The 23,315-nt window shown below is 37.7% G+C and overlaps 1 protein-coding gene across 3 annotated transcripts in view; it reads right to left on the bottom strand.

Annotated features, from left to right (window-relative positions):
* Positions 1-1,757: 1,757 nt before the first annotated feature.
* The window catches only part of cacna1c (calcium channel, voltage-dependent, L type, alpha 1C subunit), a 550,322-nt gene continuing 528,764 nt past the window's right edge, over positions 1,758-23,315 (bottom strand). For all 3 annotated transcript variants that reach the window (XM_052030488.1, XM_052030489.1, XM_052030490.1), the window contains 3 exons: positions 16,111-16,232; positions 12,737-13,057; positions 1,758-8,007 (listed from right to left, as the gene is read on the bottom strand). In XM_052030488.1, the coding sequence (XP_051886448.1) occupies positions 7,714-8,007; positions 12,737-13,057; positions 16,111-16,232 (737 nt within the window). In that variant the 3' untranslated portion in view covers positions 1,758-7,713. The remainder of the gene's footprint in view (positions 8,008-12,736; positions 13,058-16,110; positions 16,233-23,315) is intronic.

Below are 23,315 nucleotides of genomic sequence, written 5' to 3'. Positions count from 1 at the left end.
CAGGACACTCATGGCCAGTGACACATTACATATAGGTATGGATCTAAGCTACCCCATGGAGAGTGCCATTATTCACTGTCCCGGGGATATGTGTCACATTTTCACAGAAAGTGGGAATGTGTGCTGTTGAGTGCTTTGCAATGTATTTAGATTATTTTCCCAGATCTGATGAAGGGTCATTGACCTAAAACATTGACTGTTTCTCCACAGATGCTGCCTGACCTGCTGAGTGTTTCTGGCATTTTCTGTTTTCATGTTTGGATAATGTGCTTGTAATATTGAATAGTTGTGATCTGTGTAAGCTATGAAAGTGTGTTTACGTATCTCCAAATTCTATCACAAAAGGCATGCTGTTTGATGCACTACCTGACAGAGTTTGAAGGAAAAGCACTTGAACAATTGTGGCCTCTCCCAATGAAAGAAGAGGCCCTTACCTGGAATATTTGGAGAAATCCAATCTATCAGTGAAACTGGTTGTTTCTCTGGGTGTTCACATTTGACAGCCTGATCATACATTGGAGATGTGTGTTGCTTGCTTCTGTATCTGAACTGCCATTCCAGGTTATGCCATTCCCAGCTCAAGTGGAAGTCCGTTACATAATTTCCAGTAAGATACGCTATTTTAAGAGCTCCTTCCATTGGTAAGTCCACTTGTAAGTTCAAGTTTCTGTACAACTCTCAAAATAGCATGTGGTTACTTTGTGCAACTGTTCTGAAGGCCTGGCATTTACAACATGCATATGCATAATTTGTTCTGCGCATGAAAAAAATTCACTTCACCAAAGTCTGAAACAAACTGTTATGTAGCATAATTTTACTGTGTGGTTCTACATGCTTTACTCCTGCAATTGACCCTATTAGTTACTTCTGATTTGAACTGTCCAATGGACCTAAAAGATTTCCTGGACTACAAGGCATAAATAATCTCTCTTTTTGACCACAACATCTAAAGCTGTGTCAAAAATTCATGGTACCCGTTCTCTGCCCTACTCTGACATGTCCTCTTGCAGGCATCATAATATTTTGGTATCCACTAATGGTTAATTTAATGAGTACATCTCCTTAAGAATTACAGGTATGGTTTCAATCAGTGCTTGTCGATTTCAAGTATTGCTCAGATACTTACAAAATTGCACTTCAAGTGCTAATGTGATAAATAGCATGGCTGGTGCAAACTGTAAATTACAATTATGATCATAAGCAAAAATTCTATGTGACCTGAAATCTGTAACTCAACTGCGGTAGATTAACTATGTATTATTTTCTCTCACTATCCAACTTAGTCCCAATTACCTCTTTATTTGTCTAATTTTCTACTTGTGGGAATTCAGAGTTAAAATACCACTTCTACTTTTGTCATCCTGAAATTATCCCTCCATTAAACTGAAAAATGTGGACGCATAGTGTCTTGGAATTTTGTCCTAGTTGAATCTTCAAACCTCATTCCACAAATTTTAGCCTGATGGAACCCACAGCTTACTTGCAAAATTTAAATAAGTGTACTCCATGGGTCAACTATGTAGCAAAATTGATCATGCTGAGTCGTTAGTAGTTAGTCATTAGTTACTAGATGTTCAACAGAGTCTGAAGGTGCAAAATTCAAAATTATTCCACAACCATGTCAACGTCTAGATAAACATATTCTTAACGACCAGAATATTAGCATTTATCTGCAGGTTTTCATAAGAACAAACTAAGGCACAGTTAGGAAATTTAATTTATTTGCAATTTTAATAACATCATTCCTTAGATAAAAATGCAATATTACAGGAATATACATTGTCTGAATCAAAGATTAACTTAAAACTTGTTTTAGGTCAATACATTCTAAGGTTTACGTGCGAGAGCAAGACGGCTTATTCCACCATAGACGGAATAACGTAACAGTAACAAACTGTACATTAGTTATTTACAAATTAACTTTTTTTGTTTCTTTTTAAACAGAGTACAAAATTGTTGAATTGAGTGACTTGAAACTATTCAAAAAAGGTGAAAGAACACAAAGAGGGAATTGACCATGTATTCTGCATGCAATACTAAATAATAACTTAAATAAAACAATAGATTTTGCAAAAACAGTATTTCAAATAATTCTGGATTTGCTCAAGTCCCTGACAGAAATTACTTCCCACAACTAATCAGTTACCATACTGTATATGTCTGACACAGAGTTTAAAGCAGTAAAGGAACAAAAGCTTTTAAATATGATTTTAAAAGACACTGCTTTTCAAATGAAAGAGCTACACATTTTTCTTTATTTTTACTCTTGGCCCTTTTCACAGCTGACAAGCATGGAATTCCAGTCCAATAATCATTCTTAAATATAGTTTCACCATAAGTCTGCAATGCAATCTATCTGATCTGTTGTTTTGTAAATTATTTCCCCTCCTCAGCTTCTCTTTGACCAGCCAAAAAGAGCAAATTAATCATACTTGTGCACAAAGATTCTGAAACAGCTCAAATAACTGCACTCCCTCCACGACATGATGCATGTAAAAAAACACTTAAATTGTTTCCAATGCCAATTTTTTTATAGCTAAATGATGATCCCTGTAACCATACCTGCCATATTGCCCTTTTGTCCAATGCATCCCCCCAATATAGCATTCTATATTTATGACAGAGGACTCCAAATCCAACCAAATTATACAAGGTTAGGTCTGTTCTGTGTCTGGGCACCTCCATGACTCCTGGGGTACATAATCAGATCTACAATTTATAAAGCTAACTACGAGGCCATGTTCCATGCTGAAGTTTGCCATAGCTCAATAAGACCTTAGACTTGCAGGTAATTAAATATGCTCCATTCATAGAAATTCTAACCCCATCGAATATTATATATTGCACACTGTGGAAAGCAACATTTTTCAACAGAAATTAAAACTTTACCACGATACAAAAAAAATCCTATGAATATTGTACATCTAGAATCAAAGGGCTACATTCTAAGCACCTCTTTATTTTACAGTAGATAATTGTACTAAAAATTAAATATGTAAAACCTTATTATTAACCTTAATATGAAATTGTAATCCAAAAGTTAAAAGATGGTGTGGGTGGTAGGGTAGTTGCAGAAGTTGTTAAGACACAGAACTGATGCTGCACAGGGTCTTAACCATTAAACAAGCCACAGATAATGCATGGTGACTGAAGCTTTTAATTCACCCTTCACAACTTTACAATACTATCAATATCACTCTAAGCAAAACTTGATAAAATTAAAAGGGAAAAATCAAAACAGGCTATTAGATAATTGATTTTTCAAATGTTGCGAAGATGAACATTTTAGTTTTAACCATTAAATAGTGTTTAAAGTAGTTTATTTAAAAGCAATGAGATTCTTTGTCCTGCTTGTTGACTGGATTTTATAAAACTTCATTTTCATATTTTTTGTAGACTTAATGTACTCTAAGTAGTTGCTTAACTGATCATAGTGTGCAGCAGTTGGATTATGCATTGACAGTGTGCAGATTCCACTTCTATTCTAAATAGTCAAAACTAGCTTTATGATGGTACCTTTCATAAGGTCACACAGTTCTTAATGAACAACTGGACTAATGGGCTTAATCTGAACAAGTACAAAACTAATTATAAGAAATTAACTTCTTAAAGTAAATTATATTCAAACCAATGTGCGCAGTGATTTTAGGACTGCCACTTAAGTCCTGGGTTTCTGCAATTTTGATGTTGTTACTTAGAATGAGCTCTGCAATTGTTTAAGTTTTCCAAAGTTTGAGGGCCTTTAAGTTCCAGTGCACCCAAAAGGGTCTGCTAGATGGGTATTACTATGGGATGCTGAGAACTGTTCAGGTGCCACTTCCATTGAATGGATATTGTACTTTTTCTCAATGGAAGAGGTGCTTCTCAGGATTGAAGCCAGGTCTTGAGATTTGGGAGGAGGGGAGAAAGAGGACTGGTGGTTAGAGTATGGGGATTAGGTTGCCAAAGAAGCCTGGAGAAGAGGAAATGGATCTTTATCAATGATCCAAGACTAAGAAATTTACTTTTTAATGTAAATTATATTTCAATCAACGTGTGCAGGGATTTTAGGACTGCCACTTCAGTATGGTACAACAGAAATAAAAGCATGCTGCTGAAGGTAGGAACTTCCATCTGCATTGCTGATATGATTCCTTCAGTCAGTTTTCTCTGCATATCCCAAGTGGGAATCTATCTGAACAATCCATTCCTAGGTATGAGAGCACTGGCATTGTCTTCAATAACAACTTTTTTCCCCACTTTGTACTGAAAAAAGCCAAGGTTTTGTGGAGCTTTAACTTTTAAATGTAAGAATTAACACCGTTGCCAGTTATTTAGCTTTTCAATAACAATCACACAGTTCACATCAAAGAGCAACGTCAATCATTTACTAAACACAGCCAGCATTGTTTGTAGTTAATGTCAGAATGATGGGAATTATGAAGAACTGTTTATGACTTTCTCCCTTCCCAGAAATAATAATAAAGACCCCTTAATTTTTATATGTATTTCTGCAGATGAATAGATGGGGTACTGCAAGATATTTTAAATCACTAAACATGTACTATTAAGGAAAGCACACTGTTTCATACACTAACAAAGATAAAATGTTACAGTGTTAATTGAAGTGGAAAGCAGTTTTAATTAAGGTAGTACTCAAATAGGTAATTAATAACATTTAATGAGATGGGTTACACTGCTAACCCTGGATCTAAATGGAGAAGCAAAGAGTTAAAATCTGAAGGTATTTGCAAAAAACAAATGTAATTACTTTTCAGCAATTTACAAATCCATTCCTTCTTTCAACCTTGCATATGGAAGTTCCTTAAAAAATATTTCAAAATGAGTGAATAACATTGCCAATGTTTCACATGTATTAAATGATCACCAAAGCCATACAGATTAAATTAACAGGAATATTTTGTTAATATCTTATGATATACTTTATTGGTATGGTATAGGCAAGGTGTATATTTTTAAGTTCTTGGAAAAGAATTTCTACTCAGATTAGGTGTGCTGAATGTAATTTGTTTTCACCTAAACCACAAAATAAATATTATGGTGAAAAAGGGTGTTTGTTGCATGGTGACTTCCCTTTACGTAGAGAACATCTTGATTATTAGATATATTTTTTATGGAAAAATACTTGTATTTCAAAATCATTTCTCACACGATTATGCTGCCGTTGAGTTTAAAGAATATTCTTTATATCTTTCACAAAGAGAAAGCTCAGATTATAAATTACAGAAAAAAATCCACTTTAAATTAATAATTACACTGTGCAACTTAGGTCAGATTAGCATACCTAATGATGCCTTTAGCAGCAGATTGATTGTATATTTCATATTTATGGTGCTGGAACTTTCACACCTCTCGTTTCTTACTCGTGTATATCATTTAATATATAAAGTTAAATTTACCTGGATAATATTTTCATAAGTTCAAGTTGCTAAGTAGTATATTTTTTAAAACTGCATTTAGACAATTTCAAGACGAAGCTCATTGCCAATAATTTTAACTGATGCAAAACACCAATTCAGAACACTACAGTTTTTGTTTTCAAACTGCAGGGTTGCTTTTGCCTAATTTCCTTGCAATGCATTTTGGATGGGATGACACCATCTGGTTGAATATAGGTCTACAAATTCTATTTAATTTATCTTGTAATTTAGGAATATGAAATATAACAAATCCTTCATTAGTGAAAAATCCTTTGTGGGAGAAGTAAAGGCATTTTTGGATAAAACAAGCTAACCAAAGTGGCATTAATTTACTCAGTTTTTATATTTAGCTTTATATTTTGTTTTCGATGCATTCTACAAGTTTTTTTTCCCTCCAGAAAAAAACAGGATCACTGTTGGGAACCAAATAAACTTGTGAAATTTATAATTTAAAGATAAAGCTGAGATTCCACATTTATTAAAGGCACAAGAACAGGATACTGCCACTTGAAAGAGTCAAAGGAAATAAAAATAAATTGAATATATAAATAATCATTACGTTTCCTCCAAGAAACTCTCATGTGTTCTGAGAGGTTGCAAGGCAGGGTGAAAACGAAACGCAACAATCAATACAACAAGTGAACACAAGATATGCAAAATCAGTATTTGATAACTAAGTGTAGATGCCATATCATAGTAACTACAATATGTACATTTTAAATTTTGATTAAAAAAAGTTTACTTGTTTCAGATTTAGAAAGCATTTAGAAGTTAAAATAAGTATATATATTTATATATATATATTCTATAGCTTGGCACACTTGAATACTTGAGTGTTCTCCATGCATCAAATATACACCAGCGTACTCAATAAATTCATTAAAAATGCACTGCTTTTTTTTTGTCTTTTTTCAAATACTGAAACCGACCTGAATTCAAGTATTACAAGTTATTGAACAAAAACAAATACAAGAAACATCACAGTGAATATAATATTTATATATAAATTCATAGTTATATCTATTCAGTGTGATGCATATATACACACATTCATACATATATAATCTATGTTTTAAGTTAATATGTTTATAGCTGATTACAGTAACACTTTATTGCATTGTTTTTGCATATCTTGTGGCACACAAGAGGATGAGTTTTTGACAATAGACCTATTAACCACCACTTCATTAAAAAATCCATTGTTTAAATCATTGCAGACTCAAATCTGCCACAGATTCGCTGTTTAAGTGTTTAACTAAAATTAAAATAGTTTTAAAATGCCATGCAAGATCTGAGCCGTCCATGGCTAGATGGTATGTGTTTACTTGGATCCATGATACTGAAATTGATTAAGTTACCAATATAAAATAATATGTAATTCTCTAAAATGTAAATTTTTCCATCAGGGATGCAAACCGCAGGAACACAGGGATGATTCCACTTAATAATGAATTCCTCAGTGGATTACAAAGTAATAGACAGTTGAAAAAAACAATCACAATAAATGAAAAAAAACAGGAAGTGGCTGGTTAAAAATTGCTAAAACACAAAATAAGCCACATCAAAGTAAGAATTAACCCTGCATTCAGAATGCAATCTGAGTGGAAAAGAATGTATGGACTGAACACCAAACAGCTCATGGCTTAGCTATAAAGTAGGATGTAAGCACTCTTAGAGAGGCTATCTTACCAACAAGTACTCCATCATCAAAAGCTATATCAGGGATAGCTAAAATCACCTGCTAATTGTATACAACTCTTCATTCATCACTTTCCTACAGATTATCTATCTCTTTTTTTTAAATCAGAGTACAAGGAATTTTGCTTTCTGAGGTATTCTGTAGCAGGAGGGACAATTCTTCACAAAATATATTTTGTGTGTATATATGTGCTTGTGTATGTCCTCTCAGCATTCCTTTCTGTTAAAAAATCAAGGCTGATCTAGATAATGTTTGGCCAGCCATTCAGCTATACAAACAACCTCCTTTGGACACCCAGCATCCCCAGGGTCCCTCCTATACTCTCATGACCCTGACGTGTTTTAGCTAATTTGAGATGTTGGGTAGTTTCTCTGCTGCAGGTTCAAAAGTCATGCCAGTTTGCTACCTGAAGTCATGATTTTTATAATAGTTTTATTTTTTTTTAAAAAAGAACTCAGAGCTTTAATTGCTCAACTTCCAATTCACAACAGCAAATGAAGAAAGCAGCTGTTCTGGTTACTTCAGGTCACAAGAACAGTGAGGCACTTCTGAAACAAACTGATTTAAGCAAATAATAAAAACTATTTCCTGTCACTACAGAGTGCTTACATAAATCATCTCATCTGTAAATTCCTCCTCACTTTTCCCACGGTCCTGCTCCACTTCCATGCACACTTGCACAATATCCTGTTGCTGGTATTCTCTGCAGTTTACAAAGGGTAACAGATTGCCATTTGGGCTTGCCTTAGTGTTGCCATTGAGCAGGTTGTCTGCAGCATTTTCCATCTCCTCGATTGTCATATCACATGCATCAGCAATTTCATGGGCTGTTGCCTCAACAAATTTTGGGTCTCGTGCATATCGACCAAGCCCCTCTGAGATCAGAACCTTTTGAGTAGATAAACAAAGTAGTTATTACACAAGACAATACTATGTTTGTCCACAGCAAGCATGAATATTTTTTCTGATGCAGTTAAATATAAAATCTATGATATGGATTTCCTTTAAGAACTAGGTATGCAGAGAAGAGTGTACTGAGCTACCACATGAGAAAGTGATTTAATCCCAAAATCCTGTGGGGATCTTGAGCAGGTGTCAATCTTCCTGTGGGTGCAAATGGCAGAAAAAAAACAGAATCCATTTGCACTTTATAGATCTCCATGGAACTGTATAAAGACTCAGAAAAAATTGTATAATATCAGATTTAAGTGTACAAAATATTTGTATTTGCCGAGTATGCTAAAATTCAGATTTAGGTCAGTAATGAGGTTTAAATTAATAAATACAACTTAACTTAAGATTTTTCTTGTCAAATAGACATCAATTTTGTTAATCACTTTATCTAGTTCAGTTTATCTAGCTAGCTTGACATCTGCTGTGAGTCAGTCCTCTTCTTGGACATTTCAGAGATTAGTAAATAGTGCATCTCAACTGACCCACTCTTTTTATTATATTGAGGTCAAGTAAGATCATGATGTGAGTAGCACCTCTGCTCTAATATAATACAACTTTAACTTCAAAAACTCACAAAATAATTACAAATTAGTAATTTTACCCATATTGATCTTTTCCATTTATATGGACTCCACAGAGTGCAGCATCCAAACAATTTCTGGGATTTTATTTCCAGTACTTTTTCTGGAAGTGTTTATCCTGAAGGGTTGTGAATGCTCAGCCACTGAGTTCACTTAAGGGTGAGGTTGACAGATTTTTGTACAGCAAAGGAATCAGAAGATATGAGGAATGATCCAAAGTGGACTTAAAGCACAAGATCACATAAAATGGCAGAGCAACCTCAAAGGACCATATTTCCTATTCCTGTTTCTCTCTGTTCTTAGTATGTTAATTACTCTTAATCCTATTCCTATATTTTAAAATAATGTTAATTTTATCTTTTTCCATACCCTTTTTTCAATATAGATCCTTAAGATCAATTCTCAAATATCATCTTTATCGGTGTGAAAAAAAAACATTTTTTTCAGTTTTTCCTCAGAACTCCAACCTTTTACTTCTGTTTCCTCATGGCATTTCCCTCCCTTGTACCTCACTGGTTAAAACCGGGGACAATATTCGAGGTTCATGCAGATCAGTGTATTGTGGTTTGAACTAACATTTTCTTATCTAGTTCAAATTCTGCATTAAAAGGGTTAAAATGAATATCTTAATTTACTTTCAATAACTCCTTGAAAATGTATCTAGTCCCTATTTGGAGTTATAACATCAATTTTATAATGAAGTGGCTGTGGATTTATTTCAATATTCCTTGTTCAAAATTATTTGAAGTTTTTTTTCAGTGGCTGATTCAGCAAAGTGTAGTCAGAGAATGGAATGGATTTCTATAAAAATGCATAAATCAATTGATTTTAACAATGGATTTTAACAATTAATATTTTAACAGTAAATAAGTCACTCAGGATTGTAAAATAAGAATATACACATTTTGAGCAACAGTAGGCCAAAGGGCCTTCCTATTCAATGAGATCATGATTATCCGATTTTGGCCTCCAATTTCCTGCCTGAACTCCATAACTTATTTTCACTATAGTCCAGAAATATGGTCGTACATAGTTAATAATGTATCGTTCAAAACCCTCTGTAGAAGCTTCGACAGAAGAAGAATTAGTTCTCATCTCAGTCATAAATGGCCAACCTCTACACTGAGTCTATGGCCCCAAGATTTAGACTTCCCAATCATGTGAAATATCCTCACAGTATCCATCATCTCAAGCCGCTTTATATTTTCATGAAATCAATTCTCATTATAAACTTCAGGATATAGTCCTATTCTGCTCAATCTCTTCATGTAGCATCTCCCTCATCAAGCTTTGCTGCTTTGCCCCGAAGACAACTATATCAGTTTAGAAATCCAAATTGATAACAGTGTTTGTTCCAGTGATATCCAATCAAAAACTGAATCTTCTAGAGTGAAATACACCATTTTGCAGCACTCTGGAAATTCAATCAGGTACTTGTTTTTGGAGCAGGAAAAATTAGACCACATTATCCTGAGAGTGCCCATTGTTTAGCATTTCTGTGACTGCTAGAAACTTCCAGCGCAGTGCTAGACTGCAACCCTGATCAGACAGGTCCCTTATTTATCTCGTGACCTTCTGGCCCCATCCGTCATTGAACCAACCGTCTTATTTCACTGCCTAAAGTCAATTCTGACCCCTGAGCCTACAATCTCCCAAACCTAATGATGAGCCCTGGGGCCCAGGTACTGACCCATCCTCATCTCCATCTCCCAAACACCAACCCTTGGTCCCTGGAGGATCAGGCATAAACTCCTGAGCTTATCCAATTGTGATTTGCTCAGGACCTTGCTCGAGGCTTTGACCTCTCTCCCCACACCCCTCCAATCTGCCTCTTACTTCATCCTTGGTCTAACGTCTGGCGTGATTCCCCTCTCCTTGCCCACACTTAAAGCATGGGCCCCTGATGCATTCCTTCTTGGCTCTCCTCCCCTCCCTCCACCCACTATCACCACACCCTCCAATCCAACTGCAGCCCAAGATTTTGATCCACAATCTCCACCAGTATCCAACAACAGAACAGCACAAGGCTTTGAGGCCTTCCTCTTCCCCAACCACTAACGTAACAGTGACAGTGGATCATTCTAACATCTTCCCCCACCCTGCCCTTAGACACATCCTAGGCCCATAGGCCCTAGTTATCCCAACCTGCTAAAACCTGGCCTTGGACCCAACCTCCAGGATGCATATTTCTGATTAAGAAAATGTGTAATGCTCCTTTGATTACAGTAAAGGCCTAGGGGACAGCTGAAGATGGCAGCCAGGAGTCACCAACCAAAATGGCTATTTTCATTCTGCTGCAACATCCAGAACAGACATGAGGGATCATATAGCCCACTCCTGCTATCTCCATGTCTTTATATTTAAATTCAACTGTAGAGACAAGAGCAAAATGTTTGTTTCATGTCTCATCCATTTCTTTATATCCCATCAGGAACTGTTCTGAATCAGGTTCCAAGACACTAATGTTTTATTTTGCTACTTTCAATAGTGTAAACCATTCTGGAACATTTCTTTTAAAAAAAATGCAAGTCGGAATCATCAGTAATCTAATGTAGGGCAGGTTGAGAGAAAACTCATCCAGTATTAAAAATTGGTGTTGAGATTAACATGGTAAAGAAGTTCAAATCAAAAGTTTTTTTGAAACTCAGCTTCTCAGCAAAATGATGCTGGATCTTTAGGTTTTATACACTAATAGTTTCACTCAGCAGTAACATAAAAAAACGCGTTATTTATGGATGCCAACTCTGAGGATATATTATCCATTCTACAAATGAGCAGCTGCATTTTGATAGTGATCGAACACAGACATCATGTACAAATAACGTTACCTGCATCAGAATAATCATACTTTAAAGAGAAATGGGTGTAGAATTGTTCCATGTCTAAAAAGATGTGTTACAATGGCATCACATGGATTGGGGGTTGGAGAGATATTCTAGTAGTTTTGTGCATGGCCCACCCAACAGCCCCAGTAGTCAAATTCTGTCACTTGAGTCTCCAGGTGTCAATCTATAATGGAACATGCCTTGCAGGCATAATCAAAAATAAAACTCTTTCCACTGCATATTGCACAGCTAGTGAGAGTAACCAGGCCACAGATCACAGGTGAGGGGGGGGGGAGCTGCAGTGAGGTAGAGTGGTAGTATTAGAGGAAGGTCGGCATTCGGGGAGAAGCCAGCATCATGGGGAAGGTGTGCAGGAGATGAGGCAGTATCAGGGGGAAGGTCTGCAGGATATGAGACAGTATCAGGGGAGGGTGTGCAGGAGATGAGGCAGTATCAGGGGAAGGTGTGCAGGAGATGAGACAGTATCAGGGGGAAGGTCTGCAGGATATGAGACAGTATCAGGGGAAAGTGTGCAGGAGATGAGGCAGTATCAGGGGGAAGGTCTGCAGGAGATGAGGCAGTATCATGGGGAAGGTCTGCAGGAGATGAGGCAGTATCAGGGGAAGGTCTGCAGGAGATGAGACAGCATCAGGGGAAGAAGCGGCATTGGGCTTGGATACATGGTGTCTGACAGCAGATTTGGGAAGAAGATCTTGGGGCAGTTGGGAGAGGTAGGGTGGGGATGTTGCTGGTGTGCGTGCAATCAGGTCAGAGTGGGGGCAGAGGGTTGGACACTGAACAGTGCACATAAGAGGTACTGGCACAAAGTGGAGGGGTGGAGGGTTGCAATGAAAATCAGGGAGAATACATCAAGGCAGACCTTTGAGGAAGAAGATTGATTTGTCAAGACTCCCTGACAGTGCACGAAATGAGCTTGGTCCCCTCTAACAAATGCTGAAATGGGTCTCAAATCACCCTCAAGTCTTCACCTGTAACATTTCTGAGCCTAAGTTTGTGAAAAAATGTGGACAAATGATGCCAAGATGTGGGTATTTCTCTTCCACACAGAGCAACGAGATCAAATTATCACAATTGTGCTGTGTGCTTACTACAGACCCAATCCTATTTATAGGTCGGGTTTCAGACAAAAGTCATTTGTATTACACACAAAAGTATAGCACTATGCAAAAGAATTTGTCACCCATAATTACAAACAGAGCAACAAGGAGAAATATTCAATGCTACTTGTAAACTTACCGCCTCTACTAAGCTGCTAGCACTACCGTGACACTCAGTTCCCTTTTCCCTGAAGGGAGAGGGTACAGTCAGAGAGACTGGCCTGGCCTTTCTGACATTTCCATTTGAGTTGTCAGAGTACCAGGAACTACAGTTTACAGATGGAAGGCTGCTGTTTAGTTTCTCATATGATTCAATGCCATCTACAAATAACGCTGGAATATGCTGCTGTAATCTTCGTCTACTACATGGAGTTGCTGGAGGTGTTGCACAGAGTCTGGAAAATTGTGTTGGAGAATGGCTTCTTCTTAGCAGTGGGTTTAGACCTGCTACTGCGAATGCCTGTCAGATGAAAATATTGTGTTAGACAAATACATATACAACAGAAGAATAATAGTTATTGCAAATAAGTGTTATTCATATCAATTACTGTTCACTTTTACAGCATATATAATTCTATTGGACTCTAATGACAGCACATTAACATTTCTTTATGCTGCAGATCTGAAAAATTAATGCCACAGTGGTGCTGCAGGTAGTGCAACAGTCCGATAGCTCCAGCAACTGGGTATGATGCTGATGTCTGGTGCTCTCTGTGTGAAGTTTGCACTTACTCCCGGTAAATGCATGGATTTCCCTGGGTGCTCCAGTTTCCTCCCAAATCCCAAAGATGTGCTGGTTGGTAGGTTGATTGGCAACTGCAAACTACCCTTGGTGTAGGTGATTGGTGGAAGAATAGGTGAGGTGTTAATGGAGATGTGTGAGAGAATAGATTACAGGGAAATAAATGGGGAATGGGACTGTGGGATTATTCCGAGAGCCAGCCTAGACAAGATGGACTGATTCGCTTCCTTCTATGTCAATGGGAAATGCACAAAAACATGAAAAAAAACTGCACCTGAGAAATCAGACCAACATGTTCCAATAATTTTCAGCTTTCTCCAGCATAATCAGTAGGAATCATTAAACTGACTAGAAATTCATTTATCCTGACTATAAAAAAAAACTTGAAAATGAAGCTTAATGCAATTTAATGAATTAATTAAGCTTCTAATGGCATACTAAGCTGTAATTATTGCTCAACAACCTCCCTGACTGTAAATTGATTTTAAGTGTGTGACACTGCAGGTTGAGAAAGTGAAGATCTACATAACAGACCCTGCTAGTCTTTGTGGGAAGCTTTCTTCAAGTTCTGACTCTTCACTGCCTACCATAAAATTCAGAGCAATGTAATTTTGTACAGAAACATAGTGGTTACTCGCTTAGTTTTGAATGATCTTCATTATCCAACAGTATAAGAGGTACACTTGCTTTCCTGAGCTATGGTGCAATGTTTCATTGGTATTGGTATATTATTGTCACTTGTACCGAGGTACAGTGAAAAACTTGTCTTGCATAACGTTAGTACAGATTAATTCATTACACAGTGCATTGAGGTGGTACAGGGTAAAAACAATAACAGAATACATAGGGAAGTGCAGTGCAGGTAGACAAAAAGGCGCAAGGTCATAACAAGGTGGGTTGTGAGGTCAAGAGTCCATTTCATCATAGAAGGGAACTGTTCAATAGTCTTATCACCATGTGATAGAAGCTGTCCTTGAGCCTGGTGGTATGTGCCCTCAGGCTCCTTTATCTTCTGCCTGATGGGAGAGGAGAGAAGAGAGAATGGCCCAGGTGGGTGGGGTCTTTGATTATGCTGGCTGCTTCACCAAGGCAGCGAGAGGTATAGACAGAGTCTGTGGAGGGGAGGCTGGTTTCCGTGATGTGCTGGGCTGTGTCCACAACTCTCTGCAGTTCCTTGCAGACCGGGGCAGAATAGTTGTCATACCAAGCCGTGATGCATCCACATAGGATGCTTTCTATGGTGCATCAATAAAAGCTGATGAGCGTCAAAGGGGACATGCCAAATTTCTTTAGCCTCCTGAGGAGTTAGGCTGGTGAGCTTTCTTGGCCGTGGTGTCTATGTGGTTGGATCAGGACAGGCTATCGGTGGTGTTCACTCCAAGGAACTTTAAGGCCTCAACCCTCTCGATCTCAGCACCATTGATGTAGACAGGTGCATGTACACCACCTCCTTTCCTGAAGTCAATGACCAGCTCTTTTGTTTTGCTGACATTGGTTGTTGTCATGACACTATGTCACTAAGCTCTCTATCTCCTTCCTGTACTCCGACTCATCATTACTTGAGATACGGCCCACTATGGAGGTATCATCTGCAAACTTGTAGATGGAGTTAGAGCAGAATATGGCCACACAGTCGCGAGTATGAGGGAGTAGAGTAGGGGGCTGAGGACGCAGCCTTGTGGGGCACCAGTGTGGAGAATAATCATGCTGGAGGTATTGCTGCCTATCCTCACCGATTGCGGTCTGTTGGTTAGAAAGTCAAGGATCCAATTGCAAAGGGAGGTGTTGAGTCCCAGGTCTCTGAGTTTGGAGATGAGTTTGCTTGGAATTATAGTATTGAAGGCAGAGCTGTAGTCAATAAACAATAGTCTAACATAGGTTTCATTAAATCCTAGCCTGAATTTACTGGGCTTGAATATAAATCTCTGAATTGAGGCTTCTTTCCTTTCATTTTTCTCACATCCTTAATTTAAAATTTCACTTGTATAATATTTCCAAAGACACAGATTAAACTGACTTTAGATAATGAAGCAAAACAACTGAATTTAACTTGCACCTATTTGATAACTATCATTGTTTGATAGAAAGCATGTACTAAAATAAGCTGGATAAGAAAGACCATTTTTACTTGCTTGCTATTTCAGACATCTTTTTTTAGAGTACTGCTGCAGGCACATTATTCTAAGGTATGTGGCTAGGCCAACTGAGCATATATCATTGCCAGCATTTCTCAGGAAAATCTGGGCCATTAAACTATGCAAAATAATCTCTAGGCCCAGTGATCCAATACATAAAAGGTACATTGATGGATTGTGACCTAATTCCAGTTAGTAAAAGACAAATTATTTTCTCTTATTGATTTGGTGGGAACAAGAAAATAGGAAGTATTTTGAAAGCAACTCTATGTGTTAAATAAAATCAGTTCCTTCCATCCCAGTCAACTAGAATGAATGAAAAGACAAAATACTGTTATCTGCAACAAAAGAGAGAATGACTGAAATACTCAGCAGGTCAAGTAGCAACTTTGGAGAGAGAAACCGAGTTATTATTTCAGGTTGATGACTTCATCATCCTTCTGATTAAAGGTCATCAACCTGAAACATTATTCTATTTAACTCTCCAAAAACACTACCTAATTTTCAGAGAATTTCTAGCATGTTATATTTTTATTTTAGAATTTCAGGACCTGTGGGATGTTGGTTTTGTTATCTTAAAGGTAGTGTATAAACTTGATGTGGAAGTTGCAGTAAACCTTTATAACTTTTTGATACCTGGTGCTGAATTAAGTGTAGTGGTAGTGCAGTCCTCTGAGAGAGTGGGGGTGTGCAAGCTATGTCCAGGCCTTGACTTTTCTGTCTCCTTAGGCATTCAAGGTGAAATGAAGATCTTCTCCCTTCAAGACGAAAGACACGTGAAACAAGGATATTCAATTAGATACTGGTTATTGAAATATTATTAAACGATGAGGGCATTGATTGCCACTTTTTAATAAAACCAGAACCAAGAATCCATAAACAGTTCTTCACCTGGATCAACAACATTTTCCTTAAAATATTAACCTAGTGTATGAGCTTAGAGATTCTAGAAACTTTCTTAAGTTACTTGCAAGTAATCACGAATAAGGCAATTATACTGGGGAAGGGAAACGCATCAATGAGGTCGGTCCCATTGCAGCCAATGTATTTACATAGGTACTCTCCAGTAGAAACTACTATTGTCTGGCTAATTGTGCCAGCTTATTTAACTGAAGCTCTTGATTTTTTAAAAATATATTGTTAACAAAGCAATTTCTCATATTTGTTTGCAAGAGAGTATGACAACATAGTTTGTGATACAATGTATCATTGTGATGCATATTAAGTTAATCACAGCAAAATTATTTTACTCTGTTGTAAAGGTTATACGAGCTGTAATTCTGTGGACTAACTCCAAACTATAACACATAGCAGGATCTGTAGCACTTCTCTGTCATTGAAATATGGTATATCAATGGTATATGGCAACTTTGTTTACAGAAAGGATTTAAGTTGACTTGAAACATTAAAACTTCTCAATTAAATATATCAAGGAGAAGTAATTTACAGTATTACATCAAATTTAAATACAGAATCAACCAACATTTATGTTGCCTGCTCCTAGATTTATTAAAATACCCAAGATCATTAGATTACTCCTACTTCGCGTTTCTCAATCTGTGGCTCAGCAGATTACAGCTCTTTAAGTATATATCCAAGAGTGTTTTAAACATGATGCAGGTTTATGCCTTCAACACTCTTTCAGTCACTGGGTTTTGAACTACACTAGTATTTGGGTGAACTTTTTTCTCAACTTCCCTCTAATCCTTCCACCAATCAGTTTAGATCTGTGCTTCCTGGTTAATAACCTGTCTGTAATGGAAAAGAGATCCTTTTTGTTCATGCAGCCTATGTCTCTCATTATTCTGCACGCCCCAATTAAATCATTGATCAGTTTCTTTTCCAGAGAAAACCACTTGAGCCATGTCACCCTCTGCTAATAACTATAATTCTTCATTTCTGACAACATTCTCGTAAATCTCCTCCATTATCTTTCAGGCACTGTCATATCCTTCTTGAAATACAGCGATCAGATCTCTACACAGTATTATAACTATGGCCCACTAATGTCTTTTTTATGGTTCTATGTTGACCTCTTAGTTCTTCCAACACGTTTTAAGTATCTAACTATTTACCATTCATCTTGTGCCTTAAAATGTTGCCTTGCATTTTTCCAGACTGAGTTCTATTTGCCAATTTTGTACACCAATCAAAAAGTCCATTGATATCTTCCTGCAACTTAGAACTTTCCCACTCACTATCAATCACATCGCCTCTTCAAAACATTCAAAAATTTATTGATGATGGTCCCACAAAGCCATATTATATATCACAGAAAGCCAAGGGAATTAGTACCATGCCCAAAGGGACCACACTGCACACAGCTTTTCTGTCACCAAAACTCCACTGACCTTCACCCTTTGCTTTCTGCCAGTGAGCCAAATTTTAATCCAATTTTCCACTTTCCTTTGGACTCCATGGTTTTACCTTCCTGCTCAATCTAGGATGTAGAACTTTGTCAAATGCCTTGTTAACAATCAAAATAGTTAAATAGATCTGAACTTCCCTCAACAAATCCATCCTGGCTATCTTGATTAATCTATGTCTCTCTAATTGCTAATGCACACTGCCCCTCAGAATTTTTTCAGTATCAACTTTAGGTTGACTGGCCTATAGTTATTTGGCCTATCACTTTCTCTTTTTTTAAAACAGTAATATCACATTAGCTGTTGTCTGTGGCAAATCATTGTTGCAAAAAGATGGTCAATGCCAATGCTATTTTCTCCCTTGCTTTTTTTTATAAAGAATATGAGCCTGGTGATTTATTCACTTTCAAAGATGCTAGTCCCCTTAAAAACACTTCCTTTCTCTGTCTTTCCATTTCCCTTTATATTTACCATTCTAATATTTCATATGTCTGTTTTGTTTCTCTCTTCCATGAAGACACATGCAAAGCATTCATTTAGAAGTATCCGTGTATTTCATTGTCCATGTAAAGACTGTGGTTTTGCTCTCTATTAGGATGCACACTTCAGTGCCCTCTTTCGTTTAAGATAGCCAAAGAAAATCTGAGGGTTTCTTTTACCTGTCAATGATTTTTACATGCATTCTCTTTGACTTCCTTTAATTGTATCCCATTCCCCACAAAAGGCTTTCAGCAGTGTTGAGCTTTTGGTATCTGTCATAAGCTTCCCTTTTTGCCTCCTCATATCCTATGTGTTCCTCAACATAATGTGGGACTAGATTTGGGATTTTTCTTTTTACTGTAAGCACATTTGGTTTGAACCCTTAACTACCTCTTCCTTGAATGCTTCCTGTTGTTCTTACACCAATTTCCCTTTAAGTAGATGTTTTCAGTCCACTTTTCCTAAACTATATCTTAGCATGATAATATCAGCCTTCCCTTAATTTAAAACTTTTGTACCCAGTCTGTCTTTGTTCTCTTCCATAACTATCTTAAATCTAATTGAATCATATTTTTACCTCAAAAATGCTCTCCCATTTCCAAGCCTTCCATTCACCCAGTTTCATCCCCTAAATCTAAATCTCTCTTGTTCGGCTTGCTAGGTGCTGGTTAAAAAGGTTCTACTGATTGTTTTTCAAGAATTCTACACCTTTTATATCCTTACTATCCCAGTTAATGTGAAGGTGGTTGAAATATCTTGCTCCTATTGCCTTGTTACTTTTGCATTTCTCAGAGACTGTTTCGTGGTCTATTGTGTACTCCCATCAATGTGCTTTCTGCCATTTTGATCTTCAATTCAACTACACAGCCTTATTTGTTAATCTTGTTAATACGCCATCAATTCTCGTAGCTGTAAATGTTTCCTTAACATATGTTAATATACCCATCCTTTATCACAGTGCTGTGTCATTATAACACCCTGAAACCAGGCATGTCAAATTGCCATGCATGCACATCTTTTAACTATGTTTCAGTGATCGCTCTAATATCATACTCCCATAAGTCTGTTTGTGCCCTCAGTTCATTGCTTTTATTTTCATGACTCCTTGCATTCAAGTATACAAAATTAAACACCACCATGTATCTTTGGTTCTTTTTTCACAGCTTTTGTTTTCTTTGTTTTCAAAACTAATTTCCCTGCCTTCCAGGCTTGTTTGCTAAACCGCCACTATCCACATTCAATTTTGCTTCTCTCGCTTCTAAAACTGCTGTTCAGTTCCTATGCTTGCCAAGCTATTTTAAACTCTCCCGAAAGACCGATGCAAATTTCCCTGCAAGTATCCTGATCCTAGCCCTGCTCAGATACAACCCTTCTGGAATGTAGAGGTCAAATCCCCTAGAACCAGATCCAATGCCCCAGAAATTTCAAACCCTCACTTCTGTAGTTTTTCTTCAGCCACACATATTTGCACAATCCTCCTAATTCTGTATTCACTGGCAGTGGCACTAGTATATTGTGGAGTTAAATTCCTTTGAAATTCTGCTTTTTAAACCTCATTTCTAGCTCCCTATACCTTTGACCCTCGCACCAGTGTTGCAACATATCAATCGAGAATAATTGTACTTACTAAACATGACAAAAATACCATGCAGTGAGACCTGTTCAGATAAAGAAAGGTATAAGCTTCAACTGCAGTTTACTTAAAACAAAATCCTTAAAGTGTGAAACAATAATTTAACACCAGTTTTTAAGCTGATTTCCTACAGTGCTATTTTAGTTTCAAATGTTCATCCAACAGTTAGTCCGCATTCCATTCCATATTACAAGATTCAATTTGTATAAACTGTTTAGCCCATTGATAAACATTTCCAAGAAATGGTATGTATTGTTTTGCAGTTGAATGTCACAAGACTTTCCAAAATGCACAAAATGGCTTAAAGACAGCTTCTACCCCACTTTTTCTTAGCCTCTTGAACGGACCTCTTTTACGATAAAGCTGAACTCTTGATCTCTCAATCTATTTTGTCATTGCACTTTGTCTATCTGCATTGAACTGTCTCTGTAACTGTAACCCTACATTCTTTTTTTTCCCTTTTGTATTACCTTGATGTACTTATGTATGAAATTGAAATAAAGAAAAATACATAAAAATATTACTCAAACTTACCATTAAGTAAGGCCAGGGATTCTATTCAAATGAAGTGTATCTAGCCCTTGACTCAATCACTAATGGAACATTCCAAGACTTGATTGAGAGTCCAGGAAAAGTACGAGAGATCATCAGAATCCACCATGATCCTGATTTCCAAGTTAGAGTGACTGGTTTTGAGTCTCTTCTAGACTATTGTAGTTTCTGATTTTGGGTGACTGTAGTGGTATTGGGGAATATATTGTGGAGAGGGTCATTTTGTCTGAATAGTTAACTATGCAGGCTGGTTATAGAACCATCTTTCTGTGAAGGAATCCCTTACCGCCCTTGCAATCACTGCTTTGCTGCTTTACTCTGCTGGGAAACAAGGCTGTGGGTATTCAGGATGCAGCTGTGCCCACCCTCCCCCCAGCATCTGCTCATGTCATCCTCCTCCTCTTGCTCCTGCAGGTATTTAAGCACTGGGGCTTGGTGATCCATCCCCTGCATCTGCTGCTGTATCTGTAAGGCTAGATTATGCAGCATTCAATGCACCACAAAGAAGTCAGTGCAACCTGGTTGGCAACTTCTTGAAGTTCTCATCAGTTTACTGGGAAACCCTCAGTCTGATACAGACGAATGGCATTTTCATCAGTAATTCTGGTGCTTATATGGCTGTGATTGTAGTGACAGTCTGCAGCTGTGGAAGGAGAGTATGAACTGTTATGAGAAGCCAGTGAAGAAGAAAGTAGCCTTTCTTTTCCTGGGGTCAATCCCTCAAGTCAGTGCTGCTGCTCAAAATGTCTGACAGTTCACTCCCCTCCTTCAGGATGAAGTGATAACGGAGAGGAAACCTGATTCTGACTGTGAAAAAAATCTTCTGCTGATCTATAACCAGCTGTACTTTGATGGAGTGGAAACACTTCCTGTTGATTAAAAGTTCCAGATAATTAGTGGAGGCACCTAGGGGCTAATGACTGCAGTCAATTCCTGTCCACACTTCTGTCAGAGAAGCTACCTGGATCTTCTATGAATATAGGGGCCGGGTGACCACTTTGATGCAAATTGAGGACCATGGCAGAGACATGCTGCTGCAGCTTAGAAAAGTCCCGAGGAATTCAAGACCCAGGTTGACTTTGAAGTTGACAAAGAAAGCAGTCGGGGCACAAGAACTTGACCGAAGATATTTCAGTGACGACAGCCTTGGAAAAACTTTCATAGATATTTTTCAGCAGAAAGGTCTGTGAAGACTCTATGGGAATAGGCTCTTTTAAGGTGAGCACATCTATGTCTCCTGCCCAAAGGTCTCCCACCCACATAATGTGGCAAATCATTGCCATTGTTATGCCTTAAATAACAGATTGCTGCCAGCAGCATCAGAAGCTCCATTGAAATAAGTTTCTATATGCAGGAAAAAACACTCATCCCTTGAACACTTGTAAAAAAAAAATTTCATTTGCATTCAGTTTTTATGTGTAACTAGCACATAAAAATGATTTTGCGCATGTTTCAAAGTGTTTCCACACATTTCACGTTAAAGTCCTGCCTGGCAGGAAATTGTGCTGATGTATATTTCCTACACATGATGTCAGTGGCACTCATTAATTACTAAACAGCAGAATTTGTATCAAAGGATGCCATTTTACAACCTCCACAGTTAACTTAGAGTTCACCAACAAGGTCCGTCTGGTTGTCCAGCTCTAGGTTCAATCCTGACCTCGGGTGCCATCTATGTGGAGTTTGAATGTTCTCCCTGGTTCCCATGGGTTTCCTCCCACATCCCAAAGATGTGCTGGTAGGTTTACTGGCTACTGTAAATGATCCCCACTGCAGGTAAGTGGCAAAAGAATCATTGGGGAGTTCATGGACGAGTGAGAAAGAATAAGTTACTGAGCTATATGGAAGTAAGCGGAGGAATGGGACTGATGGGAAGAGCCTGCTGAAAGTGCTCTGCTAGCAGCCAGCATGGACAAGATAGGCTGAATGGCCATTGTAAGTAGCAAGGAATATATCATGCTGAAATTAGTGTAAACTGTATGACTTAAAGGAACATTGCTTCTTCTATTTTATAAATCATCCATTCTTTACTCTGTGAATTTTATTGTATGAAAAATGTCTGCTACTTATGACATGTGGCAAGATAAAGACCCGAGGCTCAGTCCCAGCCTGACCCAGTTCAATTGCAGCCCCATGGTCTACCTGTAGTTCCGTGTAGCACTTGTCCTCTCCTCCTTCTCCAGCCTAATCACAGACCTAAACCCCCAACTTGATTTGGCTTCTCCATATCTCAGTGATCCTCTTTTGCTCCCCATTGATTTTCTAACTTCCCTTTGCTTTCCCACACCATGAAGCTCTCTTCCTCTTCTCCACACAATACTGAGATCCCTTTAACGGTGCTGATGCATTTCCCATTTTTCAGTGTGCAACTGTTTTTGCAAGCTGAAATGTCTATGAATCATGCAGGTTGGGTTTTAATGACTCTTAAAGGACTATTTTTAACAATTTCCTAAAGCAAGGGCATCCCAATTTTATGATTTGTTTTGGGTGACAATCAGCACTGTGTCAGGACAAAACATAGTGCTCAGTTTGTACACCAAAAATGGGTGCAATGCAACTTATAGGCTTCACTGTCAGTTAGTCACCAGCAAAGCAACAAAACAACATGACATGCCCCAAGTTAAACCTTGATTATTTAATAAGGTGGTAGTTTACACTCTCCTGAACCAACTTATGCTGATAACAGTAGATATGAGCACTGCGCACATGGATAACATCATTTGTATGTGAATGATGCATAGAAAACCTCAGAAATGCAAAGATGAATATTTTCTATAAGTATTTAGTCCAGTTTCACAATGAAGCATGCA

This window comes from Pristis pectinata, chromosome 15 (genome assembly GCF_009764475.1).
Source record: "Pristis pectinata isolate sPriPec2 chromosome 15, sPriPec2.1.pri, whole genome shotgun sequence".
Lineage (NCBI taxonomy): Eukaryota > Metazoa > Chordata > Chondrichthyes > Rhinopristiformes > Pristidae > Pristis > Pristis pectinata.
The sequence above is the reverse complement of the archived record's forward strand: the minus strand, read 5'-3'. Positions and strand labels throughout refer to the sequence as shown.